Raw genomic sequence first — 15,967 nt, 5'->3', positions numbered from 1 at the left:
ATACTACTGCACTTAAGAAAATCTCAAACAGAAATGGATTCTTCAAGAACTTCAGTACCTGTTGCAGAAGACTCTACATACAGTTTTACGGGCCAACCAACACCCGAACCCCATTTATTACATTTCTCTCAATGGGCCATGACAAGAACAGTATCTCTAGGAAACCACTAAGTCTTGAACAAGTCATACAAACTTGTACATCACACAAAGTATTTTTAGTATGGCAGCCACTGCTGGGTCTATACAAAGAATGTAAGTTAATAATCTGTATTTACTGCCAAAAGAAAGAACAACTAGCAGGTTGTAATTTTTATTTATCATAGTTACACTGTATTAGTCGAAAGAACTGGCGCAGACCCGATAAGCACATTTTGCTAAACAGTTATCCAAAAAAATAGGAAACCTGACTCTCAGACATGCAGTTGAAGTGATCCTGAAGATCACTCCTTCATAATTTATCTTCTCCCATAATACCCAAGCTGCTGAGTAGCCACAGTCTAGTCACATGACTAGTGAGGGAATGGCAACTATGCACCCACAATCACAACACCTGGGCACACGCCACCCTAGAGCTCTTCCAAACAAACCTACACCTCAGTGAATCTCTCCAGTAACCAATGAAGAAAGTCAGTCATGGATCATCATTTTATAAATCTGTCTTTACTTCTAAGTATATCTTTCTTCATATCTTTCAGAAATAAAACAAAATGTCATGTGGTGTTTAAGAGTTATAGATTCTATCTCTTACAAATGTAAAATTTTAGTTTAGAGCATGAAAATTATTTTTCTTTAGTATTTAACTTAATTCTATTTTTCATTTTAAGAAATAAAATTATCATAAAAGAAATGAACAATTGACAAAGCCTATTCTTTAATTCAGTACCCTTAAAGTAATTATTCTTTTTTAAGATGCTGTGAGAAACATGGTGATTCTTCTCACTTCACGGTTATGATGATAAACAGTTTGATTCTCAGAGCCTGGATTCTCTGGATCAGGTAGTTTCAGGTGATTTTGCTCAGGCTAAGATGAGTTCTACCGCCTTGGGATGCAGGCTCTTTAAGGTTCATCACACTTTCACTGCTAAGCCTATAGAATACTTAAAAACTGAAACTTTTCTCTCTTCTCTTCTACCTTTTCAGGCTTCCGTCCAAAACTGGTAGAAAAGTAAAAAGTAACATTCCTGCTAAAGATGTATTTCTAGAAGTCATATGCAGTTAGAATTGTGCGTTAAAAGATGTGTATATATGTACGTGTGTGTATATATATATACACTCCAAATCCCAGAAGATTTCAGGTGCTTTTAGAAGTTTTCAGAATCAGGTTTGCAGTAGTAAGCCTTTTTCTAAAAGTCACTGCATGCTTTCTGAATTTAACAGCACATCAATGTTTTATGACAAATTTTAATCCCTGCTGGAAGCAGAGTATGTGTAAAAGGCTTAAAAAAAAAAAAAAAAGAAAAAAGAGGCAGGCACATGGTTAGAGCTTGTCAAAAGCTTATCTGAACTTGTAAATCCTTTGAGAGTTTCCTTTAACCATAAGTTTTCACTTTATCTCAGTGTCAGTACAAGTTTTCTGTGCCAGTACCAGGAAAATATAAAGTATTTGAACTTAAAATCCAGTATCTAAACAATAACTTTGCATAAGATTCTTCCATTCCCCTTCATCTTTAGATTTTTTGAGTGCTGAAGGCACAAAGTGCTCAGTCTGACAACCAGTGAAGGTAGTAATGCACCAGGTCTGATGGATCCATTGCTGGAATTACACGCCAGCAATCCTAGTAAGAGTATTACACTAGTAGGAGTACTGTGAAGCTTCTAAAACAATCTAAGAACAATAATTATGTATTTGTAATTAACTGTAAGTATAACAGACAGCATTACTCCACGGAACTGTGTGAAAGGGGAGAGTGAGAGCGAGTATCTGTCCCTGCCTGCTAAAATAACAGGCGTAAGTTAGGGAGCAGCAGAAGAAAGCTGGTTCTTAAGCCTTAAACTTGAAAGACTTGCAATTTAGGAAAGAGTAAAAAGGCTTGGTATAAATCGTTCTTAAGTGAATGACACCATCTTCCATAAGCCTCCAATCTTCAGAGAAAGTGGAAACAATATTTTAGGTGAAAAAATATTTTACTGATATTGTTTGGGTAGAGTCTCTCCATTTCTTTACAGTGATGCAAAAAAAAAGACATTTTGGAGTGTTAAATCTAGAGTACTGGGGCAGTCATTAAACTGGCTGGTAGGAGGCACAACTAACTTGTACTAAATCGGTTTCTGGGGGTCACAAAACATGTAAGCTGATATCTCTCTCTTCCTGGTCTTGAAAATAAATTTTAACTTTTTAACTATTTGATCTTATTTATGAAAACTTAAACTTTTAGCAACTGATATAATTAATCAGAAGTTGTGTCAAATAGTCAGGAACTTTATTTTCCTATGGTAGCTTTAATTTTTTTTTAAATCTTTTAAGTGGATGGGGTAGGATTAAAGAATACCAAAGCAGAATACTTAAATTACTTACCACATGAAGAATTTTATTTTCTGTTTCATACACTGTACAATCCTGTGGTAAAATAAAACAAAAACAATTAATGCACATTATTTTAAATTTCCTATTAAGAAAGAAAAGCATGCTTTATTCTGATAACTATCTCTTACAGATGGACCTGTAAAAACAAATATCTCTTGAGTTTTGTCATGTCCAAAAGGTTACTTTACAGTCTTAGGAAACGTGACTTCTCTTCTGGCTGGTTAACCTCAGGGATCGATTCTTCCCTTTACAGTCACGAAACTCTCGTGCTCAATACTAGCAACAATATAAAAGTAAGGCAGAGGGGACAGATTCACGATAGTGAGAAAAAAGTAATTGAATATAATTAATCTGGCACGTCAGAAAGTCAATGATGCACAGAGCAAGAGATATATTGCCCAGTCTTAAATCAGGCAGAATGTTTGCTAGCTGTTCTACAAGTTATGGGGGGTGCAGACAGTTGTGTCAGACCTACCACTAGGTAGACTGTGTTACTATAAAGCATGGGAAGGAAGAGTAAATAGAATTTTTTGACAAATACAATGATAAAGATGTTAAACGTGGTGTGTCCACACTGTCAGTTTGGTTCACTCCATCTTCTGCTTCAAGGCCCCGGTTGTCTACACCATCCACAAGGGACAAGAAATAGCAGTGGTCCCATCTCTTGAGAGAAGTCACGTAACTGCTCCAGCTTTGGACATTGAAGGCACTAACCACACCAAAAAGGACGAGAAAGGACACGGGCTTGCTCATGCTGAGCGCTGGTCCAGGGATATCCAGGGGTTTCAATGCCTTAAGGCCTCCCAAAGAATAAATCCATCCCAGCTTTCCATTACGTGACATTGCTATTAACCAATTTAAACCAATATTCCTGATCAACCTCTTTATTTGCTTAAGACTTATAACTGCTAGAGCAGTCATTTTCCTTTTTTAGTTATCATTTTAAGAATAATAAATCTTAGCACTACATAACTTGAGTCATTACTCCCTTAACCTGCATTTTGGTTTGGTGATATTGCAGTGGCTGGAATATTACTTTTCCTTCATGAAACAAAGCATACAAATTCCTACAAGAGATCTACTGCTTCTACTGCTTTTTAATGTTTCGAAGATTTCCTCAGTACAATCCTCTACAAAGCAAGACACAGTCGTGACAGGCCCGTATTTAACCCCTTCCGAGAGGAGAGGGCCCACGCGCGCTGAGGCAGCTCTGCCCCACCCTCCTCCTGCCAGTCAGCACTCCGAATCACCTCACGGGCTCTCAACCTGTATTTTACTAAAACATCACATTAAAAGGAAAATGCAGAAAATTCAAGTTTGCCAGGGTGAGATTAGAATAGACTCCCCAAAAGCTTGGTCACCTCTGAGGCCAGCTGCAGCCAGGGCCGCAGCCCCCAGGGCCAGGCTCCCTCTCCCCCCAGCCCCAGAGCTCCAGAACCTTCCACCGCCTGCCTGAGGCAGCCCGCCCTCCACACTCACGGTGAGCACTGGCTGTGACACCTACTTCTCGGCAGAGGGGGGCTTTTCTCTAACAAAATCTGAGAGGAAAACACTTCTGAGGCATCCCGACACCCCCCGGCTGCGGCTGGCGGGGCCCCAGAGCCCGGGAGGGAGCGGCAGGCCGCCCCAGAGCGCCCTGAGGAGCAGGCGGGGAGGGGGGGGCTCCCCTCAGGGGCCTCGCTTATCGTGGGGATCTTGTGTATAATGCTATACTGGCGCTGATTATTTACATTTAAGTGAATTAATGGTTAACAACAGACAAAAGTATGTTGGGAAATTGCTAAGTCTCCAAATGCTAGGTCACATTGGAAAAAGCTTTCTACAAAGCAAGAGAAGAAATTTCAGGATGAGGATATGACCAGTAAGAAAACTATTTGTCCTTTTTCCTTGAGTAAGTTTTTAAGCAAAATTTGACTTCCTGATATACCTAAAAGATCCCCTCAAGCAACTTAAGACTCCCTATAGTTCTCAAGACGTCCTCTTTCCTGGATCTTAGTACATTAGCAATAACAGTTAATTGCTTTAAACTTCCCATGAACCAATTCCAACATCCTCACCCCAGTCACTCTAGAAGCAGATTAGCTCTAAGATCAGCTTAGGCTGTGGTGCTCTTCGCGAGAGAAATAGCAGCGAACTGGCAGATCTCTGCGCCTCTTGCCCAGCAGCTCAACCCCTCGGCTGTGCCCCATCCCCGGGGGCCGTGGCCAGCGCTCAACCTTCTTCCGCGGGTGCCGCTTTGAGGAGCTCCTCCCTCAGCCGCCTCAGGCTGCCGCAGAGCCGCCTCCGGCCGCCCGAGCCGCTGGCCGGCTCCAGGCCTGGAGAACAGGTCACCGCCGCGCCCTCCGCCCTAAGGGTCACGTTGATTCTGGAGGGTTGGCGGTTTTGTAGAGAAATTAATCTCTACGGGAGCACAGTTTAAAGAATATTGTTACAGAGTAAGAAAGCGAAAATCAGAAGATTATGAGTGCCAAGGAACACAGAGAAGAATTTGTATTAGCATTTCATGGTCAAGTATCCCTTTGATGTTTCTTCCTATTCATACTGTTACTTTCTACAGCACAAAAAAAGAATTCAATTAGTCAGTTTGGTTGGCAATGCCCAAGGCAGTTTTTCCTACAAGTTTTACACACTTCAAACAGCACATCCACCATCTCCTTTTAACCCTCCACGTACCAAGAGAACAAAATGATCACAGCAGGGTTTACAGCTTGACATCCGAGCTAATGCTCCTTTTTAAATTACTCCTTTAATTTCCGTGCTAGAAATACAATGAGAGCTTCACTCTGAGGAAACTTAATTACTTCAGGTCAAGAAATAGAAGGCTTTTGTGTAGTAAAACTGAAATTTCACTGTTTCGTAGAGCAGAATTAATGTTAGCTATACTTACGTTGTACATTCAAGATTACATTAGCATTAAAAATGTTAATGGCTTTGGGATTCCTTCCAAAATAGATGCATATTGACTTTTTTTTTTTAAATACATCAGACTAGTTTAACTGAGAGGTTAAAAGCACTTGCAATGTTATACGCAAATATTAAGATATGTAGGTCACAATATTCTTCGGATTTATTTTTCTCTGATACATAGCAATGCACTAGGGATCTCATTAAAAAAAAAAAAAAAAAAAACAAATAAAACCCCCAAACCTTCCAGGGCTAACATTTTAGAATTTTGATCTATTTGTCTCAGAAAATAAATAATACTTATAGTGATATTCTTTCTACATCCTCCATAAGCAAGATGACATGTTAAAAATGTTTTTTCTTAGATTTTAAAAGACTCTGAAAAAAATTAGTAGCTGCATTCTCTTTCCCCTCTGTAAAATGGTAAAATACAGGAATTACAAAATAGTCACAGCAGCAGTATTACATACAAGCCAGCTTTTGCACTATCCAGGACAGCCTACCTTTCTAAGGTACAGTACACCTTCATAACTCTGATCAAGTAAAACAGCAATCTTTTGAATATTCATAAAGAGAAAAGGTCGGTAGGACTTGTGCTCACCCACACTATAGTCACAATTTTAGTTTATAATTTGAAAAGAAAAAAGTGCAAGTACTACTGAAATTTGCAGATACAAGAAAGAATGTTTTATGGTTAACTAACACATAAAAATACTAATACATGTAAAATAGTTAGTTCATTAACTTAGTACAATAAAACAGCATAAGTCAGCTACTGAAAAGAAACAAAGACCCTATGAAGGAGCAGCTTGGAAGAGAACTTAAAACCTTGTGATGTTTGCAGTTGGATGCCATTTCCCAATATAACACTGCAATAAAGATCTACTGCAGTCTTTGAATGGTGGACATGACAAAATTATATTTAAAAATACATCGCTTGCATACATAAAATCAAACACTCTTCTGGAATCCACACATTAAAAAGAAAAAGATGCTCTGAAATTAGGCAAATATACACCCGTAAATACACTTATTTTACTTGGTTTATTAAGGCAAAGACTTGATCATAATCTATATTTAGAAAACAGTGAACAGATGTTTGATAACACAATGCTCTTTAGCAAATGCAAGCAAAATAACATTGAGGGGCTGAAAGCTGAAGTCTGCAAAGTCCAAACTGAAAATAACACCCGCGTTTTTAATGGCAGTCGCTGAATCACAGAAGAATTCAGGCAGAAGGGACCTCTGGAGGTTATCTAGTCCAACCACCTGCTCGAAGGAGGGCTAATTTAAAAGTTAGACCAGGTACAGGAAACTACCAAGAAACAATTTCTATCAATTGCAGTATGAACTAAATAACTTCAAAAAACATATGCTTCATCCTAAACACAAAGCATTTGCCTAAAAAGGTAAAAATCTGTGATATGGTCTCTGAATTTATCTCAGTGAGGTTAATTAAACATTAATAAAGGGGAGAACAAGCAAAATTTTGTTTGGCTTTTGTTGGAAAACAATTAGCCTGAGCTGTGCTGAGGTTCTTTGGTAAGACATAGACAGGCTTTTTTGTTTAGAGAATGTTTGTTCATGCAGTTTAATGCATGTATCAAAAGCATCTAGCACAGGTTTAAACGTCTTTGACATAATCAGGAGAAAAATAGTCAGAAAACTAACTTCTACCAGAACTAGTGAACTCTTTCCACTCAAGGAAAAATTAATCAATGGCTACATTTTATGAACAGAATTCCAAACCTATTCTTCCCCAGTTATTCCAGTTATCTTTGCCCCAGGGTAGCCTCGGTCCTAGAGCGTGACCAGATCCAAATTCAGTTATTTTAGTCTGGTGGATTCATTTTCAGAGCAAAAATGAGAGCTAGTCTACCTTGAAGCTAGAGCTATACTTCAAAATGAAGTCAACAGAGAGCTCAAACATTTGCAATACTCTGATCTAACATGCTTTTTTTGCACATTGTCATCAACACTTTTTCATGGGACATTGCACCTCAAAATCAGGACGTTTCTGCAGCTTTCTGTGTAACGCTATTATTTTATAGTTTCCCTACTTATTTTAGGGAAGGTGAGATCGTGAGGGATAAGAAAACTGAGTAGAATAAAGTACATTCCCCAGCATAAATGGACAGGTATAAAACGTCTCTAAAAATAAAGAATAAAGATCAATGTTCTTATAACCACTAAGAGAAGATACTGTTTACAGATAAACAAGTGACTTCTTATTCATCATAGCATATACATGGTGTGTAAATAATAATACCCAACATTGCAGTTCATCTGTTTGGTTTAAATTTTGAATGAAGATCCATCTTCACACTCACACAGAGAAAGAATATGACCTAAAAGCTAAAAAATCTACTTCCTTATTAGATCTAAGAGTATGTCACTCAGATACATACAGTATGTCCTAGGAAGAAGATTCATAAGCAGTGTCTGTATTAACCTAAGATGACATAGTAATGTCCCTTATTTAGAAGGAAGTTCACCTTGAGTGGCAGCTGTAAGTTATGCACACAAAGCATGCTAATTTTGCATGAAATAAATCTTCAGGTTGCAGACATTTCTCACTTAATGTGCCAAATGCATAGCCTTGACTGCTACCTTCACACTGACTAAATTAGATATCTAAAATTTATATCATTCATAAAACAAGGAGTATCTGAAAGGATGCGAGACCTAGGTTTCTAGTAGTTATGCCTTTCAATTCATATTTTAGCCTACAGTTAAGGCTGCAATTCTGGTTTGGGTGAGACATTTCTGCTTTCACACATTAAGATCAATTTTCCTCAGATTTAGTAACATCAAAACTGTCTCCCTATGAATGATTTTGTTTTATCTGCTCTTTCTGGTGCTAAGTTTAATATACTGTAAAAAGATCTTAATGGATGACTATCAAACAACCCAGATCTGACAATATGATAAGGAAAAGTCAAAACTTGATTTGCAACTGACCTGAAGAACTAAGTAAACATTTTTCATCTTGGAATGTCTTGGAATTTATGCTAAAAGACGGATTGTTTTTAACTTGTCAAAAGGAGGACAGCTTTGGGAGTGAAGTGGAGTTGAAGAATTGAAAAAAGAGAATCAAACTATTGCTGGCAGAGGAGAACTGAATTTCATCCGCCAAAAGCAGTGAAATGAACGACAGAAATGGAGACAGCAATTCAAAATTATACTATTTTCACCTAGACCACAGGGAAAAATCAAACTCACCCAAACAAAATGCAATATCAGCTGAAGGGCGGAATCAGAATCCAAACTTTTTATACTGCAGAGAAATTCATTTTGCTTAGTCTGTAAATCAAAAATAGCCTAGTGCTATAAACACCTTGTAAGAGAAATCTTAATAAAGAGACATAAATAATTAAATGCCTACATAAGAATTTTTAAACCAAGAAAAGAGAAAAGGAGGGGGGGGTGCACTGCAAAAATGCATATAGGACAAAATTTCTAAAATGAATAAATTTGAATATTATAAATAAAGGATTACAGTATAAAATACAAAGACTCATATTTATCAGCGTAAGCTCTTTCTTATTTTCCCAAGAAGAAAATTAAATTGAAGAGGAAAGGAGGGGGAGAAAAAAAAAAGTTTGCAGAATGCTACAACTCCAGGAAGCCTTTTAAGTTAAATGAGTTTTATGATTGGTCTGCTGTGAGGTTACATGGAAAACTGTGCCAGCACAGGACAGAGGCAGACAATGGAGCGCTGTATATTGGAGGCAGGGCCAGTTTTAGGTGCTTACAAAACTATAGCTTTAGCTAAGCTTTCTTCTTGCTTTCCCTCCTACAGTACTTTGATCTTTCTCTTTTGCTTCATTCCAAGGCAGCCCTGCCTGTTCTTTAACCTCTCCGTGTATCCACTAACACTATTTTGTCTCATCAGTATTTTTATCCACTCACAAAAGGAGAAGCTCGCTGTAAATATTTGTAAAACTATTTCCACTCAGTCTTTCTGTACCTGTGTGTCACCTCCTCACTTACTTCAGAGGCAGACACTGTCAGAGACTACTATTATTTGTACATTATGTAGCACTACAGAACCAGACAAATTGATTTTATGTATCTGTGGACTGTACTATATTACAGTTAAGTAATGATAATACTACTATCCTTCTTTGTTCCATAATTGGTTGGTTTAATGTTATGACTATTTCATGTTAATCACTAAACTGCTTTCAGGTAACTGGCTCGCCTTTAACTGAAGAAGCCACAGTACAGGTTCTGGATATATTTGTATGTATTCTAAGAACTCGTCCCTGGAAGATTTTTTATTTTAATCTGTAATAAACTGTTAGCAGTAGTTAAGCTGTTGCCCACTGTGGCTTTGTTCTTTTGTTTAACACCTGCACGGTGGTAGGTAACCTAACATGAAACTGTCTACTCAAAAGCAAAGTGGATTATTTTTAACTTCACACTGTTCTTTGATCTATCCAGGCATATGAGAATAACCAAAGTCCAAAAATCTTCCCATCGCTCCCAGAGAAAGAAAACATGCAAAGAACAGATAAGTAATGCTAAAACAATTTTTCTGGTGAAGAAAAAGCTTAGCAATGTTTTTACTATTGCCATTTTTAAGCAACAGTATGAAGAAGACTCAGAGCGGAAGATAACCACTCCTACCTGTTGCACAATGGTTGTTAGTTCCAGGCACAGTTGAACAATGTTGTTTTTCAGCAGCGAGTATTCTGTCACGCTGACAAATGGGGACCTGTGAGAAAGGAAAGATAGGTTTATACAGCATTAAGGATTATAACTGCCGTTTGCAGTATAAGCCGTTGTTAAACAGATTTACGGTTAGTAAATTTGTTTTCATAGAGGCAAATATAATCAGGTTGGCTAATTGTTCTATGGTTTGATCAAGAAAAAAGTCCTGAAATAATGCATATAGTTTTCCATAGCACAGTCTTACTGGTTTTTGGATTCTTCAGGGGCATTTAGAAGATACATATAATACAGAGATCAGTTCTACACCATGGAAATGTGAATCACCTAATCATTACTATCTCCAGCAGCAAATTACACAACTTCTGTAGAATACACCTTTGAAACAAGAAAAGCAGGAAGGATGTAAACTGGATTTTGGCCAGAACATCAGAAGTTATCGTTCTCGTAGAAATAGGAGCTGCCAAATAATTGTTAGTCCAGATTTCCTTTGTACGGCTCATTAAAAAGACAGCATTTCTAGTATGACATCACTCTTCAGCAGCAGTTAGCACCTTAATTCAGAGAGCAAAGTAATGCTTACTTAGTCACTAAGAGCTTCCTGCACACTTGAATTTGCTTCAGGCTTTCCAGATTCTAGCTGAATCTGACCCCATTTGAATTTATAAGAACTGACAAGGTCATAGCCCAAGAGATATGACTGCTGGCATTAGGTTAGGAAGATGTCACCAGGATTATACAAATCCTGTAAAGGAGGGTGATCCACTCTCACTGTGATTTCTAAGGTGCCATTTATAAATTCAAGAGCATTCAGATTCAAGATAAAGCTATTCGTTGTTATAACTCCAAAGAAACAAAACAAAATGCTCTGATGTTATTTTATTTTATGTTTTAGTTTCTGTCTTTCCACAATCAAAATTTTAACTATGTTTATTCAGAGAGATACTTTTAATCAAATTCTCAGTTCATAAATGAAAAAAACCAGTGGTTGATTCTTGAGCGTTAATCAACACCACAACTGTACTTAATACATCAATCCTGCTCTTGATAAAACCTCTAATAAGAAAATTTAATTTTCAGACTAAGCAAGTACTATAATTTATTTTGAATATTAATTGATTTGCTCAACTCCTGCTTTTTTGTGTCTTTTTGATGGCTGAAGGACAGTTCAGACTCCACAATTTTTTCTTCCTTACCCTTCTTTCTGAAATTACTGAGGACGTTACCACTTGTGGCAGTGAGATGTCAACTTGGAACAGCACAAAAGGATTCACTTGGCACAAAACATTATCAGACTGAAAAGAATCTGAAAAAGTAACTAGAGAAAACTTTAACACCCTCCTGACAGAAAAGGGTACTACATTTTGCCTCCAATATTTGAGAAATTTGCAAACCAAAATTTAGAGCTAGAATTCCAGAACTGCCATTTTAATATTAGAATAAAAGAGTACAAGAGAAAAAGAAAGAACAAATACAAAACAACCCGAAGAATTATTCTCATGCATGAAAGCTCAAGGAATAGTAAATTACCTGTCCAGCCAGGCTAGTAAGTTCTTGGCAGCACCAATCAGGTCAACTACAGAGGTAAGAAAATCATTTGGCAGTCGTCTGGAGGCCCTGCCATCATAATGGCCACTCCTCCTTCTACCCGTTATAAAGTTCTGAAGATTTTTGGCTGAGGCATTCAGCTTGTGAGACAGAGTTCTCAGGTTTTCGGTCTCCAAACCATAATTCTGAGGGGAAAGAAGAAGATACACAATTGAGTGACATAGTGTGTTGTCAGCTACGTGAACAGAACTCTGAGGTTAAACATTCCGAGTGATATTGGCTGAAAAGGTAGGATAGTTATGGATGCCTGGTGTTAAACTAAGCAACAGGCTACTTTGTTTAGAACACACAGGATGCATCCACCTTGTCAGCACAACAACCTCTGCTGCCATCAGCGGTCACAATGCTACAGTCCCTAAACCTGTTGGTCCAACTAAGTCACTGGGGGGAAGGCAAAAAGAATCCCCATATGCTGGATCTCAAGGTCTTTCCCACTTTCAGAAAGTGAAGATGAGCCGGTCCACTATCCCCTACCTGCTGTGGTTCAGGGTTAACCAACCGTTTGGTGCACTTGTCACCTCTGAGAGCAGGCCTTTAGCAGTCCCGCTGCACTGGATCTCACTCAGATTTGTGTTAGTCCCTCTACTAACTTGTAATAACTTAGCCTTAGCAGAATTTCCCTTTCGCTTATGCTGTGAATAAGGTACAAAATTTTATATGGCCTTGGTGACAGGATTTTACAGGAAAATTCCTTCCTGAACCCTGCTATTGTTGGTGAGCAGCTGTCCCATATGTAATGTAATATGGGAACAGTCAAATCAGGTCAGAGCAAAGACGTGGTACTCCTATTTCCGATGATTGCGTAGGGAAGAATCTGAGAACAGAGCAGGCATGTGGTAACAGCTGTTAGCGGTTCAGAGACTTCAGCCAGTGACAGTGTCTTAATATTTAACGGTTCTTAATGGATTTTCTTCCATTGTTCTAATTCTGATGGGGTGGGGTGGGTTTTTTTAGTCTAAGTGAAGTTTTCCACGCACAAGTCCCTTTTCCCTTTATCCACATTCCTTCATCCATGTCTCTGTCCTTCTATCACCAAGCCAGTTCCCCACTTAAACCCAGGTAACAAGCACAAAGATATCTCAGCTCATACACGTGAAATAATTCACTCAAATTCACATAGAAAGTCTCAAACAGACTAAATTGAACCCAGATTTCTTGCTGCCAAAACAGGATGTAGCATACGAAAGAATATAATAAGCATTTAAACAAAATCAACTTTCAGAGTATGGATTGATTGCGTTCTCTTAATTTCAGCTATGCATATGTTACAGAGGATGACTGATCATCAATATCACATGTTAATTTTTCTGTCTAAACTTCTTTCTCAAAACAGAGAATAAAGAAGCACAAACACTACGCAATGTATTGACTAATAACAAGCTTATGAAACGGGATTGAATGGAAGTCAAACAAACCACAAACAAATGCTTGGTAAAGTTGTTTGGACCACTTACAGCTGGTACTTAGAACCATGCCTTCTCTGCCAGCCATTCTGCCTCTCAGAGCACACTCTGGAAAATAAATCAAGCTCTCTGCCTCCAGCTTGGAGGGCAACGTACAAGGAATGGAAAAGCCTTACTATCTTAGTTAGATCACTGCAAAGAACTTAGCTTTTCAAATAATTTTAGATACTCAGGACAGAATTACTTTCATTGTTATATACATATCATGCCTAAAGCATCACAATCAGTGAACGAGGTTTGGAAGCATCCATTTTAAGAACAAGTAGTGAAGCAAATGAAAGTTGCATTGGTTTAACTACAGACGAGAACAATTCTCTTCATCATTTTTCCAGAACAAATACTGTACAGTTAGCAACTAAGGTCAGTCATTCTATTTTGGAAAAGTTTAAAGTTAAAAAGCAAGTTGTATTTGACATTAGTATGTCATCTGTTTAATATTTGTGGCTAATCTTTCTTTTATTAAAGCACTGAAGGAATTCCCTCCCCTGCTCTATTTTTCTCTCAACTTCTACTTGTGGCAAGATCATGAGTAGGTGGCTGTATTGGGATGCCTTTACCAGCTAGCAACCGAGCACTGCCTAGCAGGTTTCCCCTCAGAAAGGGTTTCATTTTGCACACTCAACAACACATTACAAGGATGATAAACCAGATCCTCCTGGTTTTATTTCCAAGTCCAACCTTGCTTATCCCTGTGGAAACAAGCAGAAAATGTTTCTCCCAATAATTCATTATCATATAAAAGCTCTGGAAACCTGTCAGTTTACTTTCAAGAAAAGCCAAGCAGGAAAGGAAACAGTTTGACCAGTGAATCTATAAAAGCCAGTACAGTTTTACCAGAAAGTAAATGCCTGAATTTTGAAGAAAGTATGATAGATATTAGTGGTGTAATCAACTGGAGAGATCTTGCCCAAGTCATTGGAAAACACACAGAATTGAATGGAAAATGTCTTTGAGGAAATCCACCTAGTGAGCAAGTTCTTTGTTTTATCTTGAAGTTTATTAGCATGCTGATGGCAACCTCAATTAATGTCAATATAAAATTTAAAATATAGCAAAGCATAGATAAAATATGTCCATAAAAATAATCAGGAGATGAAAGAAAATTTTTCAGCACAGTAGAAGTGCTGATGCAAGTTAGTGGGTTAGCTGAAACTTAGTAGGTTAGCAAGACACAATAAAGAGGAAAAGATAAAAACATCACAAAAATGACAGTGAATCAATATCTCCGTAGAAGACAGAGACATTGTATTGCTCCAAATGTAAGCTTGCCTCAAATCCAAGATCTTCGTTTTGAAATAAAACAACTATAAATTGGGAAAAAGAGTGGCTAAATATAATCCTTGAAAATATCACCTCCGAGCACCTCATCCTAATTGACTGCACCACAGCTCACCTCTTGTCAGCTGCACACGTTTCCCTCCCCACCGCCACCTCCCACGCAATCTGTTTGCCAGGCTGAAGCTCGGATGCCACGAAGCCCCACAAGCCCCACTGCGGCAGCGCCTTAGAAAACTGTTGAAGGAAGCTATGGTCCCTTTCGGGCTTCCCTAGTCAGCAGCCAAGATGATGGGACATAAAAGAGATTGTTCCAGAGAAGAAAAGAGCAAACAGGTGGGTACACACACAAATTTGAACTGCATCAATTACGATTCAGTGAACGTGCTTGAAAACACAGGCAGAAAAGTTGCAGTTACGATAGTGAGCGAATAGGTGGGTAGCCCTGTTCTGTAGACATGACACTGCAAGTATCCAGATCTCTTCTAATTCCTGTAGGCATCTCATCTGCATGATGCTAACTGAGATAGTCTCAAACCTGCCAGACTAAATCATTATCACAGCTACCGTATGAGACTTCAGTTTTCACAGCCATATATTCTGCTCTCGCTGTGTTAAATATGTGCTGTTATTGTGAGACGCACCATAGAAATGATGCTCCTGGGCCTGTAAAATTCTATCTCCTGGCAGGTGATTTATTTCTTGCACAGTAAAACCTAGATATAATTTCTGGTTTAAAAAGAAAGGAAAGAAAAAAATCTCTAAAAGGGACAAGAGGGTGCCATTAGCATAGGCAGGATTATTTTTCATAACAGAGTAGGGGAAAAAAAAAAAACACAAGCAAGGTTTGCTCCATTCCCTGGTTTTGTTTCATGATGCTTAAGGTTGTTGCATAGTCATTTTTACCAAATTACTCCATTAGTGGAAATGGATATACAGGTTTAGAGAATGAATACTGCCTGTTACCGTGACCCCAAACGCTGGCTGTCTAGAAGAACTACACAGCAATACAGTTTGTCAAATTATCATGAAAACTGGATCATGACACTGCTTAGTGAGAATAGAAAGTAAACTAAAGCCGACTACACTCCATTTCAGTCAAACAGGCCTGACAGGTATATTGCAGAAAGGGTAACTGCTGGAAGAAAGGGCCAAAGTAACAGCAAATCTTGAACACAGGAAGACGTGACTGGTAAATCTATTAGAAGTTTACTTAAGCTTCTTCACATAAAAGCACTGTTCAAACAGTAAGAAATTCTGTATATCCACTGAGTGTAATATGTGATAGCATTATTTCCTTCACACACACACAAAAGAGTTACACAGAGATTATCTGATTTGTTCAGTGACAGACTGATTCAGTAGTATATTTTAGGTTGGAGCTCAGCAATTCCTGACGCCCTATTCAATGACAGGAGCTGGAAAGAAGGATTTTAAGAGGTAGAAATTAAATGCAAATGTGAGATCAGGACCAGACAAGCTTATTATAGAGGAATATCGTTAGTAATAATGCCAAGCT

At 38.2% G+C, this 15,967-nt stretch overlaps 1 protein-coding gene across 1 annotated transcript in view; it reads right to left on the bottom strand.

Moving 5' to 3' along the window:
- Positions 1-15,967, bottom strand: part of LOC104252946 (connector enhancer of kinase suppressor of ras 2) — a 209,188-nt gene that overhangs the window by 99,133 nt on the left and 94,088 nt on the right. Inside the window, exons 3-5 of the mRNA XM_059824361.1 lie at positions 11,633-11,835; positions 10,061-10,148; positions 2,516-2,557 (exon numbers count right to left, since the gene is read on the bottom strand). Of these exons, the coding sequence (XP_059680344.1) occupies positions 2,516-2,557; positions 10,061-10,148; positions 11,633-11,835 (333 nt within the window). The remainder of the gene's footprint in view (positions 1-2,515; positions 2,558-10,060; positions 10,149-11,632; positions 11,836-15,967) is intronic.

Source organism: Gavia stellata, chromosome 14, assembly GCF_030936135.1.
Source record: "Gavia stellata isolate bGavSte3 chromosome 14, bGavSte3.hap2, whole genome shotgun sequence".
Classification (NCBI taxonomy): Eukaryota; Metazoa; Chordata; class Aves; order Gaviiformes; family Gaviidae; genus Gavia; species Gavia stellata.
Note: the sequence above shows the minus strand (reverse complement) of the source record. Positions and strands in the feature narration are given on the sequence as shown.